The sequence below is a fragment of the Garra rufa genome, chromosome 12, assembly GCF_049309525.1.
Source record: "Garra rufa chromosome 12, GarRuf1.0, whole genome shotgun sequence".
Classification (NCBI taxonomy): Eukaryota; Metazoa; Chordata; class Actinopteri; order Cypriniformes; family Cyprinidae; genus Garra; species Garra rufa.
Genome location: NC_133372.1, coordinates 3,387,524 through 3,408,113, shown reverse-complemented (window position 1 = coordinate 3,408,113; position 20,590 = coordinate 3,387,524). Strand labels below are relative to the sequence as shown.

General features: G+C 36.8%; 1 protein-coding gene across 1 annotated transcript; it reads left to right on the top strand.

Annotated features, from left to right (window-relative positions):
- The first annotated feature begins 4,098 nt into the window (after positions 1-4,098).
- Positions 4,099-16,139, top strand: LOC141346805 (protein-glutamine gamma-glutamyltransferase 5-like). Its single transcript, XM_073851764.1, has 13 exons — positions 4,099-4,105; positions 4,366-4,545; positions 7,356-7,598; positions 10,814-10,932; positions 11,017-11,145; positions 11,230-11,407; positions 11,534-11,669; positions 11,978-12,081; positions 12,298-12,579; positions 13,287-13,493; positions 14,213-14,376; positions 14,701-14,837; positions 15,986-16,139. Exons 1-13 carry the CDS (start codon positions 4,099-4,101, stop codon positions 16,137-16,139), a joined length of 2,040 nt encoding a protein of 679 aa, XP_073707865.1.
- The last annotated feature ends 4,451 nt before the right edge of the window (positions 16,140-20,590 follow it).

Below are 20,590 nucleotides of genomic sequence, written 5' to 3'. Positions count from 1 at the left end.
GACTAAAAGGCTTCAGTCACAGGACAAAACGATATTGGCTTCACGGAAAGGCTTCAGGCCTCAGGAAAAAACAACATCAGGTGTCAGGTCTTGTAAAATTAGACACTGGACAAAACGGACTCAGATTAAAGGTCATCAGACAAAAAGACATCAGGTTAAACGGACTCAGGACGGGCACAGTTTTATTTGTAGTTAAACCATGGTTATTTTTCGTAAGGGTAACTTTGGTACTATTTGGCAACATATAACCTTTACACACAATACTCGTGAAATGCATTTTCTCCTCTATATACCATTTAATGAAACAATGAAACAGTTCTTCTTGCTTTCTTATTTTCTGGCAATAAAACAGTGTTTAGATTTTTTTTTAATTCTTAAAAAAAAGAAAGAAAAGAAACTCCAGTTTGTCGTTGGTAAATTAACCAACAAATTTGTGAACATAAAATTTACAAAGAAAAAAAAATGTTTAAACCAAGTCGGAATCACAGTGTCCTAAAATAATGCCTTTGAAAGTAAAGGATACATCTTGCTGGATATTATTATTAATAAATAAACCAACATTTTCCCAGAATTGTTCAGCATAGTGATAAGTCCAGAATAAATTACATTCCACACCACTTTACTTGTTCTGAACCATGTGCGTGAACCTCACACTCCACCCGAGTCTGATTCGCCAGGTGTCTTTTTATCTGATGCCTTTTAATCTGAGTCAGTTTCGTCTGATGTCTAATTGTACGAGACCTGACACTTGACATCATTTTCATTGTATAGCTGTGGTCTGAGGATGTCCTAAAATGTACACCGTAGATGGGAGTTTTTCAACACTGAACCGGAGTGTGCATGTGCATCATAGAACTAGACAAGACAAGAATTTCTGGTTGAATTATAAATATACATTTTGTTTAAAGAAAATAACAGATAATTTCGCAAGATAAGACCCTTATTCCTTGGCTGTGTTCATTTAGCTTTAAAGCAGCATTGAAACTTGGATGACATGGACGTGAATTATCAGGAAATGTTAATTCTGAAAGTGAAGTAATCCTTTAAGTCATAAAAAGTACATTTTAGTCATAAAAACACAACACAACAGCTTGTTTTGCTGCTTGATATTGCAAACTGCTTGCACATTCACAGAAAACAGCTTACTTTGGTGTTAAAAAATAAGATGCATAAGCACTTGAGTAAAAGAAAGATTCTAAAACTTGAACTAATACTTAAGTAATGTGTAAATGCATAGTTTCACTGAATTGTAATCCCTAAATAATTCCCCTGAAATCTCTAATCAATAGTCCCTTACCGACGTAAAGCTGGAAAGCCTCCCTAAATTATCCTCTTCTCAAAACTAAACAGTATCGGTGAGATCAGGTCAACACTCCTTTGTTTTCTTTAGCATTAGGTGCTCTCATCTTAAAAAAAATAGTAACAATGTTGTTGTAGACTATTGGAAGTGCTTAGCAAGGCTGTTACAATCTACTTCAGTCTCTTGAGCATCAGTGACTTGATTCTGCCTGATTCTTCTGGAAAGTTGTACAAAACTTAGAACGTATAGTCCTGTTGTTACATTGTGTATTTTAGCACAATTGGAACACTTATTTGTTCATTTTCTCTGTTTAAAATAACATTGAATCACATTTGAAATCAAACCAGGGTTAGCTAACTAAACTAAAACCATTTAAAAAAAAAAATAATGAACTGAAATAAAATATACAGCAGGTTTATATCTACACACACACATAGGCCGTAGGTAATCACAGAGTGCCGATATGCAGCCATATCTGTCTTTAAAAGCCCTCTTTTGTGCAAACTATTCCTTCTGCCACGGTTTCAAATCAAAGTTTGACGGTTGATCAGCTGAGCATAAGCTCCAATACCAATTCCAAAACATCACTTTAGAACTAGTAACGAACGAATGTTCAGTTGCTTTATTGAAAGCCTATTGTATTACTGTATTAAAACCTCACTGTATCATGTATGAGTATTTTGAGACAGAGATGGATCTGATTAGTATTCATTATCACAATATGACATTAGTTTGAATGTTTACTGAAGAAAATATTAATATCCGTTCATCTGGTAAAGGTGATTTTGCTGCTCAGTGCATTTGCAGTGGCAAGCTGTTGTTGAAGCTAAAAATAGCTTCCGCTTAAATTTTCAGTTTTCAGTCACTTTTAACTACTCACTCATAAAACGGTCTCTTGATGCCATCTAAAGGCGGAACAATGTAACTAAAATCACCATCACGAATACACACACGTTTCTCAATACCAAACTCTATTATTAAATACATTATTTAAAATGTAGTTTATAGACAGTTTTATTTATTAAAGGAATAGTTCACCCAAAAACGAAAATTTGATGTTTATCTGCTTACCCCCAGGGCATCCAAGATGTAGGTGACTTTGTTTCTTCAGCAGAACACAAACGAAGATTTTTAACGAAAACAGGTGCAGTCTGCTAGCCAAAAAATGGCAGTGGATGGGCACCAGACTTTTAAAAGTAAAAAAAAAAAAACATGCACAGACAAATCCAAATTACACCCTGCGGCTCGTGGCGATACATTGATGTCTTAAGACAAGAAACGATCGGTATCTGCGATAAACTGAACAGTATTTATGTCATTTTTTACCTTTCATACACAGCCATGTCCATCTGTCCTGAGCATGAGCTCATCATCTTGCAAATTACATGTGTACACGCTCTGACGTAGTATAGGCAAATGCCGGAAAGGGGAAATCGGTGACAAAACAACAGTCCTGGATGAGTTTGCACAAGCAAATGTAATCTTTTAGCTTTAAATCGGTTTGAAGATAATCGCAAGTGATTACTTTAATTATGAATAGCCGCTATACCCACAATCTCTGTGCACTGTGTAAACAATGAGTGTTGTATATATGCGACAGATCGCTTCCGGTGTTTGCGTATACTACGCCAGAGTGCGTTCACATGTAATGAGCCGGATGATGAGCTCGTGCCCAGGCCAGATGGACTTGGCTGTGTATCAAATGTAAAAACTGATATAATTACTTTCCAGTTTCTTGCAAAAAACGATAATTAGGACATCAATGTATTGTCACGAGCCACAGGGTGTAATTTGGATTTGTCTGTGCATGTTTTTGTTTACTTTTAAAGATCTGGTGCCCATCCACTGCAATTATTTGGCTGTCAGATTGCACCGGTTTTAGTTAAAAATCTTAATTTGTGTTCTGCTGAAGAAACAAAGTCACCTACATCTTGGATGCCCTGGGGGTAAGCAGATAAACATCAAATTTTAATTTTTGGGTGAACTATCCCTTTAAGTAATAATATTTAATAAACAACAACAACAACAAAAACAGGCATCAAAAAGTTGCTAAGCAATTCAGTCAAGAGTAAAGGCAGCGTTCAGCATTGAATTTACATTAACATGCTACATAAACTATCTTCTTCTCTGGAACAAATAATAGAGACCAAAGACTGCCCGTTAGATTTACCCATAACGAATTACATGTCAAGTGTAACCACAACAGAGGCATCAGAGCCAGCGGTAAATTCCCGAAGATCTGGCCGTGGTGAGAGCGCTCTCGAGCGGATTGATGAGTGCAGAACGCTTCGTGACGATATGGATCTCACACGTCCGAAAACAACGAAGCAAATTTTCAAAAAGAGTTATGTTTATTAAAAAACTGCATATTTTAACTATAAACAAGTACATTTTCGCCTGAAAACCTCTTAAAACTACATTCTGTGACACAAAAAGTAATGTTTATAAAATTATATGGGATTTGGGCGTTATATACTTCCGCATAAACTGTACATTGTCTGTCCTGATCCCACGTTTGTCCCACTGAACGTGGATGTCTGTCTAGATATGAATGTGTACTACTCATTGTGTGCTGGACTGTATCCACCCGCTAAAAAAACACACATCGCTCACGCATTGGCAATTGAGTAATTGTTTGAGGTGTTGGTTCTATTGATTGTAAAATTTGTCATGTATAACTTCACTTGAATGTGGTCTGGCAACTTCAGTGGAAAGGAGGGGCAGGAGGATGCTGTATAAACGCACAAAAAGGAAGAATCTGAATCAAACACCGAAAAACCACAACACCGCTGCATATCATGGATGGTAAGCTTCATGTTTTTAAAATTAATTCTACTGGTTTACTAGCAAGGCATTTTGTTAAACCTTTTACACAAACTTAGTATTTCATTTATTTTGCTATTTATAGCTTTATATATCTTTTTATTGCATGAAATCTTTTCAGATTTTTTAAGATTTTACTATGCTATTATTTTAAGAAAATTATTTAGAATAGTTAATATTCAATTATTTATTAACTGCTATCAATATAATGACAAATAACATCACATTATAATTTTTTTCAGTGTTCAAGGTTACTACTTTCAACCTGCAACAGCTGCAAAACCAGATCCGCCACAAGACTGACGGTCTGAGTTCCACCACTCTGGTTCTGCGGAGAGGACAGGTCTTCACAGTGGCTATCAACTATGAAGGACGAGCATTCGATCCACTGAAGGAAAAATTGGTCTTCCGAATCATTTTAGGTTTGTTTTTGTGTTTGTGTGATGGCTGTGTGAATTGAAAATGCTACTTCCTTAAAATGAATCGGTAATCATCTGTTAGTCAGGTCCAGAGGAATCACCACACATTTTTACAACAATGACTAATCTCATGAAGCAATCTAACTGAGCGTTTAAATTTTCTGTATTTTATTTTATTTCAGTTAACATTTATTAACAAGATTCTTACCTATAAAACCGGTGCTTTGCGGAGAAAATGAATAGTATTTTATGTCCAGAAATCTATTTGTGACCCTGGACCACAAATCATAAGTACGGAGCCCCTTACGTCACCTGTAGGAAAAAAATAATTAATCCGTGGTGACGGTTTTGCAATTCGTTCCCTCAGTTTATAAACCGTACTCACGAATTCCTAAACTGTTCCCTCGGTTTAACAAACCGTGCCCACGAATTTCCAATCCGTGCGCTCAGATTTTGTAAACCGTACCCTCGGATTTTGAATCCGTACCCACAAAAATCATAATCCGTGCGCACGCTTTCGCAATCCGTTCCCACAGTTTGTAAACTGCTCTCACGGATTTGTGATTATGATAAGCTTTTCACCCAGAGTTAGATGCATGCTGCACTATTAATGTTATTATTAAATAAGGCCTATTATTACATTGCATTTAGTTTGAGAGCAAATTAAGGAATGGCAACATAACCTGTACATTATTTGTTTTGTATTGCTCCTCTCCAAAACTCGTTTTTTTTTTTTTTTGTTTTTTTTTTAAATTCAGGTAATTTTACATTTTGAAAAATATTATTAAATAAAACAAAGCCGTTTGACCAGCGCTCTTCACTTATTATTTTATTTTGGTACCATGACCGCACTTACAAAACAGGCTTCTTTTTAGCGTTTATTTTACATTAATAACCAATAGGATAAAACACATGGTGTTTTGACAGCTAATCTATTGGTGATTAATATAAAATAAAGCTAAAAACTCTGTTTTGTCAGTGTTGCATAGTCTCATATAGCCTACTGAGAAATAAAGTTTAATAAATGCAAAACAATGCATCCAGCACCTATAAACAGGTGTCCAGGTTGAATTTGGGGGCGGGGCCACAAATCCGTGAGAGCAGTTTACAAACTGTGGGAACGGATTGCGAAAGCGTGCGCACGGATTATGAATTTGTGGGCACGGTTTGTTAATCCGTGGGCACGAATTGTTAAACCGAGGGAACAGTTTAAGAATTCGTGAGTACGGTTTATAAACTGAGGGAACGAATTGCAAAACCGTCCCCACGGATTAATTATTTTTCTTCTACAGGTGACGTAAGGGGCTCCGTACATAAGGGTCATTTTCTGAGATTTATAAATCATCTGAAACCTGAATATTAAAGCAACACCAAAGAACTTCGCTCCCTCTACAGGTTGGAAGCGGAATTGTCCATTACCGCTGTCGTAAATAATTTAGCCTACCGTCGCGTCACATGCACGTTATTTGTTTGGAGGCTATCCAGGACCGACTTTGGAAATAAACAATGTCCAGTGACAAGGTAGAGTGTGTTGCATGACTTTATGAAAATATGAAAACGAAATGAAACATTACATAATAATGACATTGTTTGCTATTTATTTTTGCCGTAAAGAAAGTCGCATTTGTAGTCTCATTTGAACTACAAAACCGCTACCCAAAATTACATAATGCTGTTATGGCCGATAGAGGGTCGCAAAGCGAATACGAAAGTGCCGTTTCACCCTGTTATGAGTTGATGAACCACTGACACGAGTTCGGAAACATTATTTTAAGGTAAGAAAAAAAAAACTCTTTAGTGTTGCTTCAAAGCTTTTTTGGTTTGTTAGGAAAGGACAATATTTGGTCGAGGGTGCAAAATAAATAAATAAATAAATCTAAATAGAGAAAACCAAGTTTTCCAAATGAAGTTCTTGGCACTGCATATTACTAATCAAAATTTAAGTTTTGTAATATTTACAAAATATATTTATGGAACATGATCTTTACATAATATCCTATTGATTTTGGAATAAAATAAAAAATGACCATTTAGACCTATGGCTATTGCTACCAATAAAACAGTGCTACTCAAAGGGGTCATCGGATGCAAGACTAACTTTTACATGCTGTTTGCACATTAATGTGTATTGGTAGTTTGTGAACACAAGCCACCCTACAATGATAAAAATTCACCCAGTGGTATTTTTTTAAATCTTTAAAAGTAATATCCCCTTTTTAAAATCAGATCATTCTTAGCTTCTTGTCGTTGTGACGAAACACAGTTAATTGACATGAGCGTCTTACCGTTAGCCCTGCTCACACCGAGCTCAAACAGCCGAATACACTGCCATTGTGTGACTCAGGTGCAGAGGAAGACACTAATTGAGCGATTGAGGTGTTCTGTTGTTGGATGTAATACGGTGATCCCGTCTGCATATGCCTTTGTGTTTGTGCGAATCATTCCTGATGTAGCTTCACCCACAGCAGAAGTGAATATAAAGATTTTATTATGCACCTTTCTTAATAATGTGCTTGTTGGCAAGTTTTACTGCTAAACGCGGCTAAAGTAAACATGTCTCATAATCCTAGAGATGGTGGCATTTAGTCAGTTTTTGTGGAGCTGATTTTTTTTTGAAGGTAAAAGGCTGTTTTTTTACACTTCTATTGAGAAATTTTAACGAAAGTATATTATAGACTTTTCATTAAGACCCTAAAGAATCATATGAACTTGTGGAAAATGGCCATCCGATAGCCCCTTTAAAACTGGTTTTATGGTCCAAGTTCACATTTTTGTGTTACATTTCTAAACCCACTCCTATCTCCTCACCGCAGGTCCGATGTTTGTGAATGTCCCGGTCTCCACGTCCGGACAGCCCTCTCTGACTCAATGGAGCGCCGTTTTGGATAGGACCGTAACGGGCCTGACTGCCCCCCGGGCGCTTTCAGTATCCCTGTCCAGCCCTGCGTCTGCTTCTATCGGCGTCTACGCGATCGAGATGAGAGTCGAGGCCCGCCTAGGTGTAAAAACACACTCGGTCGGCCAGATCACGCTCCTTTGCAACCCATGGTCCCAAGGTGAGTGCTGTGTCTCCATACAAAACTGAATGCCTTGATAGTAGCTAGGTTTGTTACCGGACTAAAAATTTGAGAGTTTTTAGTATGTTCCTAGTGATTGCTAGTCCAAATCGCTCTACATCAAGTATGATCGCTTAGAAAAGTAAATTAAGAAGCTCCTCTTTTTTTTGAAGAATAATACCTAATGTAAACTACACTGTTTTCATGGTTTTGAAAGAAGCCTCTTCTGCTTATTTATTTGCCTAAATGTCGTAAAAACAGTAATATTGTGAAAAATTATTCGAATTTAAAACAATTGTTTTCTAAGTTAAAATGTAGTTTACTGCAGTGATCAAAGCACAATTTTCAGCATTATTATTTCATTCTTCAGTGTCACATGATCATTCTAATATGCTGATTTATTGTAAATATTGTGCTTAAAATTTTGTCAGGATTATTATTTCATTCTTTCATTCAGCAAGTTTGTGTTAAATTGATTTAAAGTGAGCAACAAGTGACTTATATTGTTGGAAAAGATTTCTATTTTTAATGAATTATGTTTTTTTTGTATTCATCAAAGAGTCTTGAAAAAGGAATCACAGGTTCCAAAAAAAATCAGCACAACTGTTTCCAACATTGATAATAAAAGTAATAAATCATCATATTAGAATCATTTTTGAAGGATGTGACACTGAAGACTGCAGTAATGGCTGATTATAGCCGAAATAAATTATATTATATTTTAAAGTATATTAGAATAGAAAACCATTATTTTAAGCTAAACTATTTAACTATTTAAACTATTTTTCAGTATTTTTGATCAAGTAAATGCATGACCTCGATGAGCATAAGAGAATTCTTCGGTCAAAAGTGACCGAAGCCTTAAAAAGTAACTTTTTTTTTCTTCAGGAATATCAATGGAATAAATTTTTGTTCAATAATATTTTGTGATTATTATTTAGAATTTTGAGAAGTTTTTATGAATCTATACAATATTTATACAGTTTTAATGAACAATTTTTTCTCACTAGAATTATTATTATATTTTTTATTTAATTATTTATTTATTATTTTTCAATAAATGCAACATTTCACATTAAAAGAGTAAAAGCATTTAAAATCCATTTTTTAAGCGAAAATTGTGGTTGGCGTAAAAAGATAAAAAACTTATGTAATGTCACGTAACCTCCTGTATCTCCCTATATACATATACACAGGGGCTTTTGGGATTCCCGTTGTTTTTTTTAGACTGTTTCTTCATTTTAATAGGCTTTGCATTTAGAAAGATATTTAATCATTCTAAAAGATTACTTTTGTCAAGGTTTAGATATTTTTTGATTGGATAAATATCAGGTCTTGTTTTATGATGGACATTTTTTTCCAACTAGAATTATTATTATATATTTTCATTTATTATTATTTATTATTTGTTATTTTTCAATAAATGCAACATTTCACATTAAAATAGAGTAAAAGCATTAAAAATTTTGTTAGAAAGGGAAGTTCGGACTGAACTGAAAGTTCACACTTTTTGTAAAAACTGCCAGTTTTAACATCTTTCAGCTAGAACATTTGGCACCTTTTTTCTCTGAGTGACTGGTCATAGAGGGACCAGCTCTGGAGACACCAGCCATGGAGGAACCAGCTTTGGAGGCACCAGCCATGGTGGAACCAGCTTTGGAGGTACTAGCAGTAGAGTGATCAACAATAGAGGAACTTGATTTAGAGGCACTAGCTTTGGAGCGACCAGCTGTGGAGGAATCGGCCTTAGAGGTGCCAGCCATGGAGGGACCAGCTCTGGAGGCACCAGCCATGGAGGAACCAGCTTTGGAGGCACCAGCTATGGAGCAATTAGCCATGGAGGAACCGGCTCTAGAGGCAGCAGCTGTGGAGTGACCAGCCGAGAAGGAACCAGCTCTAGAGGGATCAGATGTGGAGCGACCAGCCAAAGAGGGACCGGCCATGGAGGAATCAACCATAAAGGGACCAGCTCTGGAGGCACCAGCCAGTCCATGGAGGGACGAGCTCTGGATCTGACTCCAGAGGCACCAGCCATGAAGAAAACACAGATGGCAATGGAGGGACCAGCTATGGAGTCACCAGCCATGGAGAAACCAGCTTTAGAGGCTCCAGCCATGGAGGTACCAACTCTAGAGGCACCAGCTGTGGAGGGACCAGCCAAGGAGGAACTGGCTTTAGAGGCACCAGCCATGGAGTGATCAGCCATGGAGGAACCGGCTTTGGAGGCTTCAGCCATAGAGGAACCAGCTGTTGAGGAATCAGCCTTGAAAGTACCAGCTCTGGAGGCACCAGCCATGGAGGAAACGGCTGTGGAGGCACCAGGAATGGAAGAGCCAACTTTTATTTGTGTGTGTGTGTGTGTGTGTGTGTGTGTGTGTGTGTGTGTGTGTGTGTGTGTGTGTGTGTGTGTGTGTGTGTGTGTGTGTACCTGGTATTCATCACGTTGTGGGGAACAAATGTCCCCACAAGGATAGGAATACCAGTAGATTTTGACCTTGTGGGGACATTTCTCAGGTCCCCATGAGGAAACAGGCTTATAAATCATGCACAATGAGTTTTTTTGAGAATGTAAAGATATGCACAATCTCCTGTGAGGGCTAGGTTTAGGTGTAGGGTAGGTGTAGGGCCATAGAAAGTACGGTTTGTACAGTATAAAAACCATTACGCCTATGGAATGTCCCCATAAAACATGTAAACCCAACATGTGTGTGTGTGTGTGTGTGTGTGTGTCAGTTTTGCACTTTTGATATTTTAGTGTTACTCCTTGATTGCTGAACACTTTTTTCAGCACAGTGGCTGATTTGTAGCTTGTACCACCAAAAGATTCTCTGAATTATCACATTTTTTCGTATTTCCCATTCATTTCCTATGTTGGTCACTTTTGACCGCGAAGGAGCCAAGTGTGACTATTTTTTTTAAATAGCCCTTTAAAATATCCGAATCATGTCAGTGATTTTTTTTGTGCTAATGCAATAAAAGTCACCAAGTGTCATCTCATTCTAATGAAGCTACGATTTTTTAAAATTCTAAACACAAAATTTTTCTGTCCAAAATGACCGAAGAGGCCCAGAGGGTTAAAATCTTACTAATCCCAAACTTTTAAAAGCCAGTGTACATGCCTTTACTGTCACTTTTGATTATTTTAATGGATCCTTGCTGAATAAACGTACTAATTAAATAAATTGCTGAATAAATGTTAATGTGTTTTTCTGTAGCTGACTCCGTGTTTCTGCAGTCGGAGGATCTGAGGACTGAATATGTCAGGAGTGATGTTGGCGTGCTGTTTAAAGGAAGCCCCTATAACATCTTCCCCAGACCCTGGTCATTAGATCAGGTGAGATGTTTGACCATTGATTGACAGCACAGCACTGAACTACGGCTTCACTTTAATTCCCATCATGCATTAATGTGTTTTCAGTATGAAAGAGGAATACTGGACACCTGTATGAAACTGCTGCAGTTGAGTCCTCAACATCAAGCGGACATGAGAAGAGATCTGCAGAACCGCAGCGATCCAGTGTACATCGGCCGTGTGATTTCAGCGATGGTGAGAATCTGCTCTCATTCTCTCTTCTCCGCTTTTTCTCTCTCTCAGTATGTATTAATACAGTCTCTGTGTCTTTCTAATCAGGTGAATTCTAATGATGATAAAGGGGTGTTAATTGGAAGATGGTCAGGTAACTACAGCGATGGCGTCAACCCCTCAACATGGACCGGCAGCGGAGATATTCTCAAGAAGTGGGCAGAAACACAATTTAGTCCTGTGAAATATGGACAGTGCTGGGTGTTTGCTGCTGTCATGTGTACAGGTGAGACAAGTGAGGTTGAAAGAGCAGATTATTTTATTTTTGGGTGAAATACTCCTTTAATGGGTCATTTGTCATTTAATTGGTGCAGCTGATGATGAATATCTAATGTGTTTGTTTGTGTGAAAGTAATGAGAGCCCTTGGCATTCCGACTCGAATTATCACCAACTTCAACTCCGCTCACGACACAGACGGAAATATGGTGATTGAGGAATATTATGATGAGACTGGGAAAAAGCTGTCCGTCAGTGACGATAGCATCTGGTGAGTTACATTAAACAGCTAAAAAGCCTCTGTAGTTATAGTGCTAAAACATATATTACTGTTCAGATGTTTGGCGTTGGTAATATTTTTCATGTTTTTGAAAAAAGCCTTTTCAGCTCACCAAGGCTGCATTTACTTGATCAAAACTGAAATTTCAGCATCATTACTTGTCTTCAGTGTTACATGATCCTTCAGAAATAATTCTAATGACAAAAAAACATAATTAATTGCAGTAAAAGGCAATAATTAATTGTTTCAGCCTGTTTAATGTGTCAGAACGTGAGTTGAAAGTGTTTGGCCTTTTTCAGGAACTTCCATGTGTGGGTGGAGAGTTGGATGAAGAGGCCTGATCTGGGTCAAGGTTATGACGGATGGCAGGTTCTCGATGCCACACCACAAGAGATGAGCGGAGGTCAGTCATTGATTTTCCCAAGGCTAATGCATGTAGAAATCTTGCTGAAAAGATCAGGTTCATAGGCTGGTTTATGCTGGTTAGTACTGGTCTGGTGGGCCATTTTAGTTGTGGTGAGCTGCCTACATTTACTGCTATTCATTTACTCCAAAGTATGCAATTTTTGAGCTGAGATTTTAATGATAATCATGCTTAATGATCAATTTTCTGTCACAGCATTTTTCCGCTGTGGTCCTGCTAGTGTTAAAGCCGTTTATCAACGGAAGGTGGAGGCGCAATACGATGTGCCATTCGTTTATGCAGAAGTGAATGCGGATGTGCATACAAAGATCGTCAGAAATAGGACGATATTATCAACTAGTGTTGATAAACGCAGAGTTGGAGCCCTGATCGTCACCAAAAGTCCAGGATCCACGCGGATGCAGGACGTCACGTCTCAATACAAAAATGAGTGGGGTAAGAGAAATAATGATAAAAAAGACAAAAATACTGTTTCATGCCGAAATCTCATTCTTTCACATTTAGATTTCAGCGCAGCACCAGCCGCTGGCGGTAAGTCATTCTAGCCTTCAAGTGTTGAATACAAAACTGAGGAGGGTAAGAGGAAGTGTGATTAAAATAAATGCAGAAATGTACTGTTAAAATACTGTTCGTTTCATACAAAAAATCTCATTCTTTCACATTTAGGCCGCACATCTGGAGGATCAGGCGGTAAGTCATTCTAGCTTTCTCATCCTTAAAGTGATTCATTTGAGTAGTTTCAGCATCACAAAACGAAAAAAAAAAGGAAAGTTCTGGATGTAGGATTAGACTGCTACTGATTATTTCTAAAATAATTACAAGTAACACTTTGAATTAAAGGTGAAATGTACAGGTAGTAATACTGAAACAGTATTGTCTTGTAATCTTTCAATCTTCAAAAACAAAGTTTTTAAAGACTCACATGACAAACTGTTCTGTGAATTAAATGCCAGCTAAATCAGTTTTGAGGATTTTTTATGTAAATATTTTTCTTTTTTTTTTTGCTATTCATCTAAGCTGCTGAAAGAACCGCTTTTGACGTTAATGGAGGTGTTGTGGCAAGGGAAGGTAAGTTCTAGCATTTGGTTTTCCTTTACACTGCTCTTTGTTTGAGTAATATATGTAATAAATAAATGTAGTCATATATGACTAAATGCAATAATCCAGCATGTCTTTTCTTGTAGCTTCTAAGGGCGTTGCAGTTTCTCTCAAGCTTCTGAAACCCCCTGTACTTGGAGAAAACATTTCTTTCAACATCACAATCGTTAACAATGAGGCCACTCCAAAACAGCTGAAGAAACATGTGAACGCTCAGAACAAGGTGTACAACAGCAATCCAACTGCGACCTTCTGGGAGGCTCATGATGATGTAAAGATCGGCCCGAATGAAAGTAAGTCCTGCAATGTGCAAAAATTCCTTAAAATGAGTTTCAAATGTACGTACAACCACAGAAATCGCACCCTGCAGGTGTTTTACACAAATTATTCTGCTTTAGGGGCGGACCATATGACAGAAAATATTACAGTTATTTTTAATGTTGGATTTTAAGAAACAAATTTCCAGTAGCTAAACATAATAAAAAAATTACAGACTGCTGATTTTGGGTAAATCCATAACTTCCAAAATAATGCTAACATCTATTGTAAGCTGATAAATGTTACTTTAGCAGATATTATATAGGTCTGGCTTTAGCTTTGTGAAACTATACTACATAAAACGTATCTGCATCTTTCTAACAGCAGATGGCGCTTTTGGATACTTGAACATTAATAAATGAATTGTACAGAGGCAAAATGAGAAGGAAAAAATAAAACATCTAAACTTTAGTGAAGACAGTCCGTTCTCTTCAAACTCCTGCCACCAATTGTATCTTAATTCCTTGAACATCTTAATACCACTGTGAACTATTTATGATGGAATGCATACTGCATACTGTTTATTTTATAGTAGTCAGAGTAGTATTACATTGCACACAGCCAGTATGCATAACAAAATTCTTCTACTTCCAAACATCCATCTGGTCCACATGATACCACAAAAATGTGTCGAAATGATTAAATAGGAATTGCGAGATCATGTAAATGAATCCTGTTTACTGTATTCCACCAGCTGTAACTGCAAAACATGAGATATCCTTCAAGGATTACATGCAGAAGGAGACTGCAGAGGATTCTCTGGTTAACCTGGCTGTGGTTATTGAGGATGTGAATTCTCAGGAGAGAGTGCTGGCATCAGAAGAGTTCAACATCCGCAGCCCTACTCTCACTGTACAGGTATATGGTGGCAAAACAACAGGTTGTTGTTTTGTGACTAAATTAAACCATTTTTAGATGTTTTTTTATTAAATGATCTACTTAAGGACATGCATCATTGTTACATCAAACCATAATGCATTAATCCATGAAAAACAACCAATGTTATATGTAAGAAGGAATCTATTAAGCATATTAACTTTAGTTGTAATTATTTATGAAAATATATAATGCATTACAGTGTACCTGAAAACCTTTAGAATGCATTACACATAAAGAACATTTTTTTATAGCTAAATTCACAAGTACTAAAAAAGAACTAAAGCAATTTGTGCTTGCATTCAGATTCAGAATGAGTCGTCTGTCATCATTAATGCACCACAAGTTGCCACAGTGTCTTTCGTGAACCCGTTCAACACTGCAGTCAGTGGAGAACTGACTGTATCCGGTTCAGGACTTTTGGAGGAGAAGGCTCAAATGAAGTGAGTAAAGTGTGCTGTTTTATTTTTTAAGGCTCTTTTCTGAGCATTATCAAATTGTTTCATACAAATGAATGTTTTCAAACAGGTTTGCCCAAACACTTCCCCTTTTGCCATTGGTCAGATAGCCCCGTCCCCAAATACACACCATTGGTTGATACAATGTGTCAGGCTGGTCGGAATGTTTAGAAAGTGTAACAGTGTTACAATTTCCAGAAGAATCAACTTTCAACAGTATCTGCATCATTTGCTTGCATAAGATAAAGTATTTTACCATCCAAATGCATTATACAAAGCATTCATAACCTTTAATAATTTTCTGTCTCGTACATTTCTTTAGTAGAAAACACATTATTTTAAGTTTCCCAAGTCAGGGTGACTTCTGCAAAAACATTTCAGAATTTACCATGGTAACCTTAATCCTATAGCGATGACAATGCCACAGTGAATCCAGGTTAAGCCACATTATACAATACTGTCATTAGAAGTACTTAATAAATCCAAAATAGATCTCATGATAAATTTAGTTCCCATACCTGGTGAGTGAGTCTGCTGGGTGTCAAACAATTGAGTACAGTTTTAAATCTATAAAAAGGGAGGGGTTGTTACTGAGATTTTTGACATGATTATCTATGACACCAGTCTCACTGCTACAGTGTCAGTACACACTTGTTAGTCAGCATTTCTGACGCACTTGACCTGCATAAACCTGCAGATTTGCACCATTATATGAGGCCCTGGACGGGTATATTTGTTGCAGTAACCAAAAATACATTGTATGGGTCAAAACTATTGATTTTTCTTTTATGCCAAACATCATTAGAATATTAAGTTATGTTCCATGAAGATATTTTGTAAATTTTCTGCTATAAATATAACAACTTTTATTGCTAAGAACTTCATATGGACAACTTTAAAGGTGATTTTCTCAATATATAGTTGTCTCGGTCAAATATTGTCCTATCCTAGCAAAACATACATCATAGTGTATAAATCTCAATTGTCCCTTATGACTGGTTTTGTGGTCCAGGGACACATATACACTTAAAACTCTTTTGTAAATCACTAACACTAAACATGAGCAGCAGTAATAATGATAAAAGTGATGCATGCCTGTTTTTGTTCTAAATATCCTGTGCTTTGTATTTCAGGGTTACAATCCAGCCAAAAGAAACCATGAAGAAGCCTGTCAGTTTCACTCCCAAGATGGCAGGTTCCAAGATGCTTTCTGCTAGTCTAGTGCTGATGAATCCTCCTACTGTCCTGCATGGATTCACAACCATCAATGTTAAAGGTCAAACTTAAGAACTGATTGTGAACCCTCATGAAGTACAACACTAGTGGTTGAAACACATTTAGAAATGATTGCTTTTTAGTTATTATTTTAGTGTCGCTATATAAAATAGTTTTGACTTGATTTACTCTGAGCTGATTATTTAGAGACCAGCCTGAAAATAAAGCATGTCCGTGCATTATACTTGTCTGCGATATGTTCCCATGCGTTCTCCAGCAGAGGGCAGTCTAGTTCAGTTACTTACAGCAAAGACTGTCAGCTTCAGAGTGCAAACATTTTAAGTACTGACACGTTCCAAAAACTTGCTTATTTTAGAAAAAGGCTGACAAACCCTTAGTAACATTTGGACTTTTGGGGGATTTTTTTCCCTATGTGATTTAGCTTTTTTAAGTAAATGAGTTTTGATTTAAGAATGATTTTATGTTTGCACTGGAAAACAATAAAAATACTATGTAATAATGTTCCACAACTGTAGTCTTTGTGTTTCTCTGGGGTTTGGTGTTGTTGTGTTCTCCTCTGACAGCAGATGCAGCATTTATTGATCTCTCTAATGGAGGAGTAACTGGAAACAGTTCAGCTATATTGTGTTTCAGTCTCTGCAAGCCTGACAAATCCTCTAAAAAGCATCAAAGAATAAAACTAGCAAACAAAAAAAGTGTGATTTAACTCAAAATTAACTATAGAAATACAAATCATGGTGATTATTGAGCTTTGTGGCCATCTGTACCAGGAGAGAAGATAATCTGTTATGAATCATGCTTGATGAGAGCATAAGTCATGCATAAGTGTCTCATGAATGTTTCCTGAAACACAGAGAGACAAGTAGAGCTAAATTCAAACTGTTTCAGTAAATATGTTATACATAGCAGATAATTCATGTCATTGCAACCATTATAATTATTATACAGCTCCATTATCCATTATAGATAGTTTGTAAGTTTGATGCACACCCACAGTTTGTATGCTGCCCTCCAAAATGTGTATGCATGTGCATATCATGAGGCACACTGTGAAATATTTACGTATATAAATGACACACTACTGCTAGTTATTAACAATGAGACCAATCAAATTAAACAGGAGTGCATTTGAAGGTCAATGTGTTGAACTCCTGTGGTATTAATCACCAATTTGTTAAGTCCAATCCTTCATCAGATCATTTTCTACAAACTGACACTTTTGTCATCTTCTTTACACCCTTCAAACTCATCCTGCTGTGTCTGTGATGCTTTGTTAATGCTGGCAGGACTTCATCATGACAGATCTTCCATGTAGACAGTTACAGTATGTCACAACAGTGAGTACACCACTCATATTTCAGCAACCATATTAGTATTTCTTCTCAAGGGACATTACTATAGAAATGAAGCTTGAATATATTTTAGAGTAGTCAATGTGCAGCTGGTATAGCAGTATAGATTTATTGATCTTTGAAAATAACTTAACATACAGCCATTTTTGTGAAAATAGCTGGCAACAAAAGTGAGTTCACCCTAAGTGAACTTGTCCAAAGTGTCGATACTGTGTTAGCACCATTGTTATCTGGCACTGCCTTAATCATCCTGGGCATGGAATTGAACAAAGCTGCACATGTTGTTACTGGGATCCTCTTCCACTCCTAAAGGAGCTGCTGGACGTTACACACATGGCGCTTCTCCACCTTACGGCTGAGCCCCACAGGTGCTTAATAGGGTTTAGGTCTGGAGACATACTCTGCATAGTTTCTAGAGGGAGGGCATCATGTTCTGTTTCAGAATGTACAGTACATAATGGAATCCATGTTTCCCTCAATGAACTGCAGCTCCCCAGTACCAGCAGCACTCATGCAGCTCCAGACCATTATGCTACCACCACCATGTTTGACTGTAGGCAAGACACAGTTTTCTTGGTACTCTTCACCAGGGCATCGCCACACATGCTGGACACCATCTGCGCCAAACAAGTTTATCTTATGGTCTCATCAGACCACAGGACGTGGTTGCAGTAATTCATGCTCTTGGACAGGTTGTCTTCAGCAAACTGTTTGCAGACTTTCTTGTGAGCCAACAGTTCTGTGCCAGACACACAGAACGAGTCCTCAACTTCGTTGATTAACCCCTGCCAGGCCTGTTCCGAATGGAACCCATCTTAAAACCCTGTGTATGACCCTGACCACTGTAGTGTAACTCGGTTTCAGGGTGTTACTGAACCTCTAATAGCCTTGGCCATCTTTGTGGAGAGCAACAATTCCAATTCTTAAATTCTCAAAGAGTTCTTTGCCATGAGATGTCATGTTGAATATGGACCGTGGTCAGTATATGAGAGAATAACAGAATAACAGAATGTGGTCAGTATGAGAGAATTGTACTTAAAGCACCTAATTTTAAATGCTCAAATACAACATACACAAGTTTGTTTGGTCCTGTCAAGCAGACAAAAATAAACATGATGAATAGGACATGTGGCTTTGCATGGTTAAACAGCATACTGCTGTTATCAATTAGGGTGTACTTTTGTTGCCAGCTATTTTGACAATGATGGCTGTACTCACTTTTTTTGAGATACTGTATATACACACACATACAATGTGCATGTTGTCTTCACGTAATGTCCTGTCATGTTTTTGTGCTATTACTGTTACTGCAGAACTGACAATGCCTTGTGTTCAGTATAAAAATCCATCCAGCATTATAGATGAACCGAGAAAAATGTTAGATTTAATCACTGAATAGTGAAAAGTCTTGACAGAAAGTTTAAGTTAATAACACTGGGAGAGCCATATTGTCTTTTACCAGTTCACATGTTGTCACATTTCACCAAGGATGAGAGAAGAAGCAGGTAAAATTAACTTTATTTGTGCAAACATATGCTGGAGTAACACATTGTGGAATAAAAGTGTAATCGGAGATCATAAAGGCTGGAAGCACAAAAACAGTCTGCTAATTTGAGTTGATGTAAATAGTCCAATAATCCAAGCATGAGCGAAAAGGTATGCACAGAGCAGTTACGTGTCCGTAATAGCCCAAGGGTCGACAGAGAATGCAAGGAGTATGTAACCTTGAGACCAAACAGCGATGGAATGAGGTGAGTGGATGTTTGTAGTGTCAGTGTGGGTGATCAGTAATCGGGTGATTGTGAACAGGTGTGAGCCTGAAGGGATTCTGGAAAATGTAGTGCACAGAGGAGACTGATCTTGTGATGGACATGATGGAGGCTGGTGGATTTGTGACACATGTATGTCATACTTAGCGATTTTGATCGCATATTTTTAAATGTTATTTTTGATTTTTTATCATAATTTAAACTTTCGTCATAACTTCAATTTATTTTATGATTATGACTTAATTTTACAATTTAGACTTTTGTCAATTATTTTTATTTTACAATTTTCACAAATTACAAAATAATTTGATCTAATAATTAAATTATTTGATCCTCTACTGATTTTGTATGTTTGCCCACTGAAAAAGAAAGGTTTATTTTAACAGTGAGAGACAGCATAAAAAAAAAAAAAAGACATTTCAAAAAAGTTATAAAATTGATTAGCATTTGAATAAGTGAAATAAGTATTTCACTTAGATCCCCTATCAATCAGCAAGAGATTAGGAGCACTCTCTTAAACTGGCTGCACCTTAATCCCATAGAATAATAATAATAATAATAATAATAATAATAATAATAATAATAATAATAATAATAATAATAATAATATATTATAAACTGGATTCTTGAATCAGATTTCAAAAATTAAGTACTTGTAATTGGATTGTATTACATTTAAAAATGATCATAATTACATCATTATAATTACTTTAGATCATTGTTTTACAAAAAGCACTTTATTATTATTTTTTATTCAAATGTCCAATTAAAGTCAATTAAATAATTAATGAATAACAGCAATATCCTTTAGTCACACTACTGTCTCCTGACTAAGATTTTACTGGTGGATTAGCCATTACAGAAACATAAAAAATATTTTGGTAATCACCAATACTCTTAGGGCAGCTGTGGCACAGACCTTACATCAGGTGGTGGTGGTGGTCTGAAAATAAATAAATAATTAAATAAATAAATTTGTTAAGCACTGTGTATATACAGTAACATAACTATAATCCCATTCAAATCTGTATTAAAAGTCTCACTGATAGTTTCATTACTCCCCACATTGTCACACACACCTGTCCTAATCTCACCTTTGTCCCACTGAGCGCGGATGGATGGATATGAAAGTTTATTACTCATTCTGTGTTGGACTGTATCCACCCTCTGAAAAAAAAACCACATATTGCTCACGCATTTGCAATCAAGTAATTGTTTAAGATTTTCGGTTCTGTTGATGGTAAAATTTTCCATGTATAACTTCACATGAATGCAGTGTGGCAACTTCAGTGGAAAGGAGGGGCAGGAGGATGCTGTATAAAAGCACAGTAAGTGAAGAACCTGAATCAAACACTAAAAAACCACAACACCGCTGCATATC

Coding starts and splice junctions, on each gene's coding strand:
- LOC141346805 (XM_073851764.1), top strand. Junction 4,546..7,355: donor GGTCTTCCGAATCATTTTAG/GTTTGTTTTTGT, acceptor TCCTCACCGCAG/GTCCGATGTTTGTGAATGTC. Junction 11,146..11,229: donor GCCGTGTGATTTCAGCGATG/GTGAGAATCTGC, acceptor CTTTCTAATCAG/GTGAATTCTAATGATGATAA.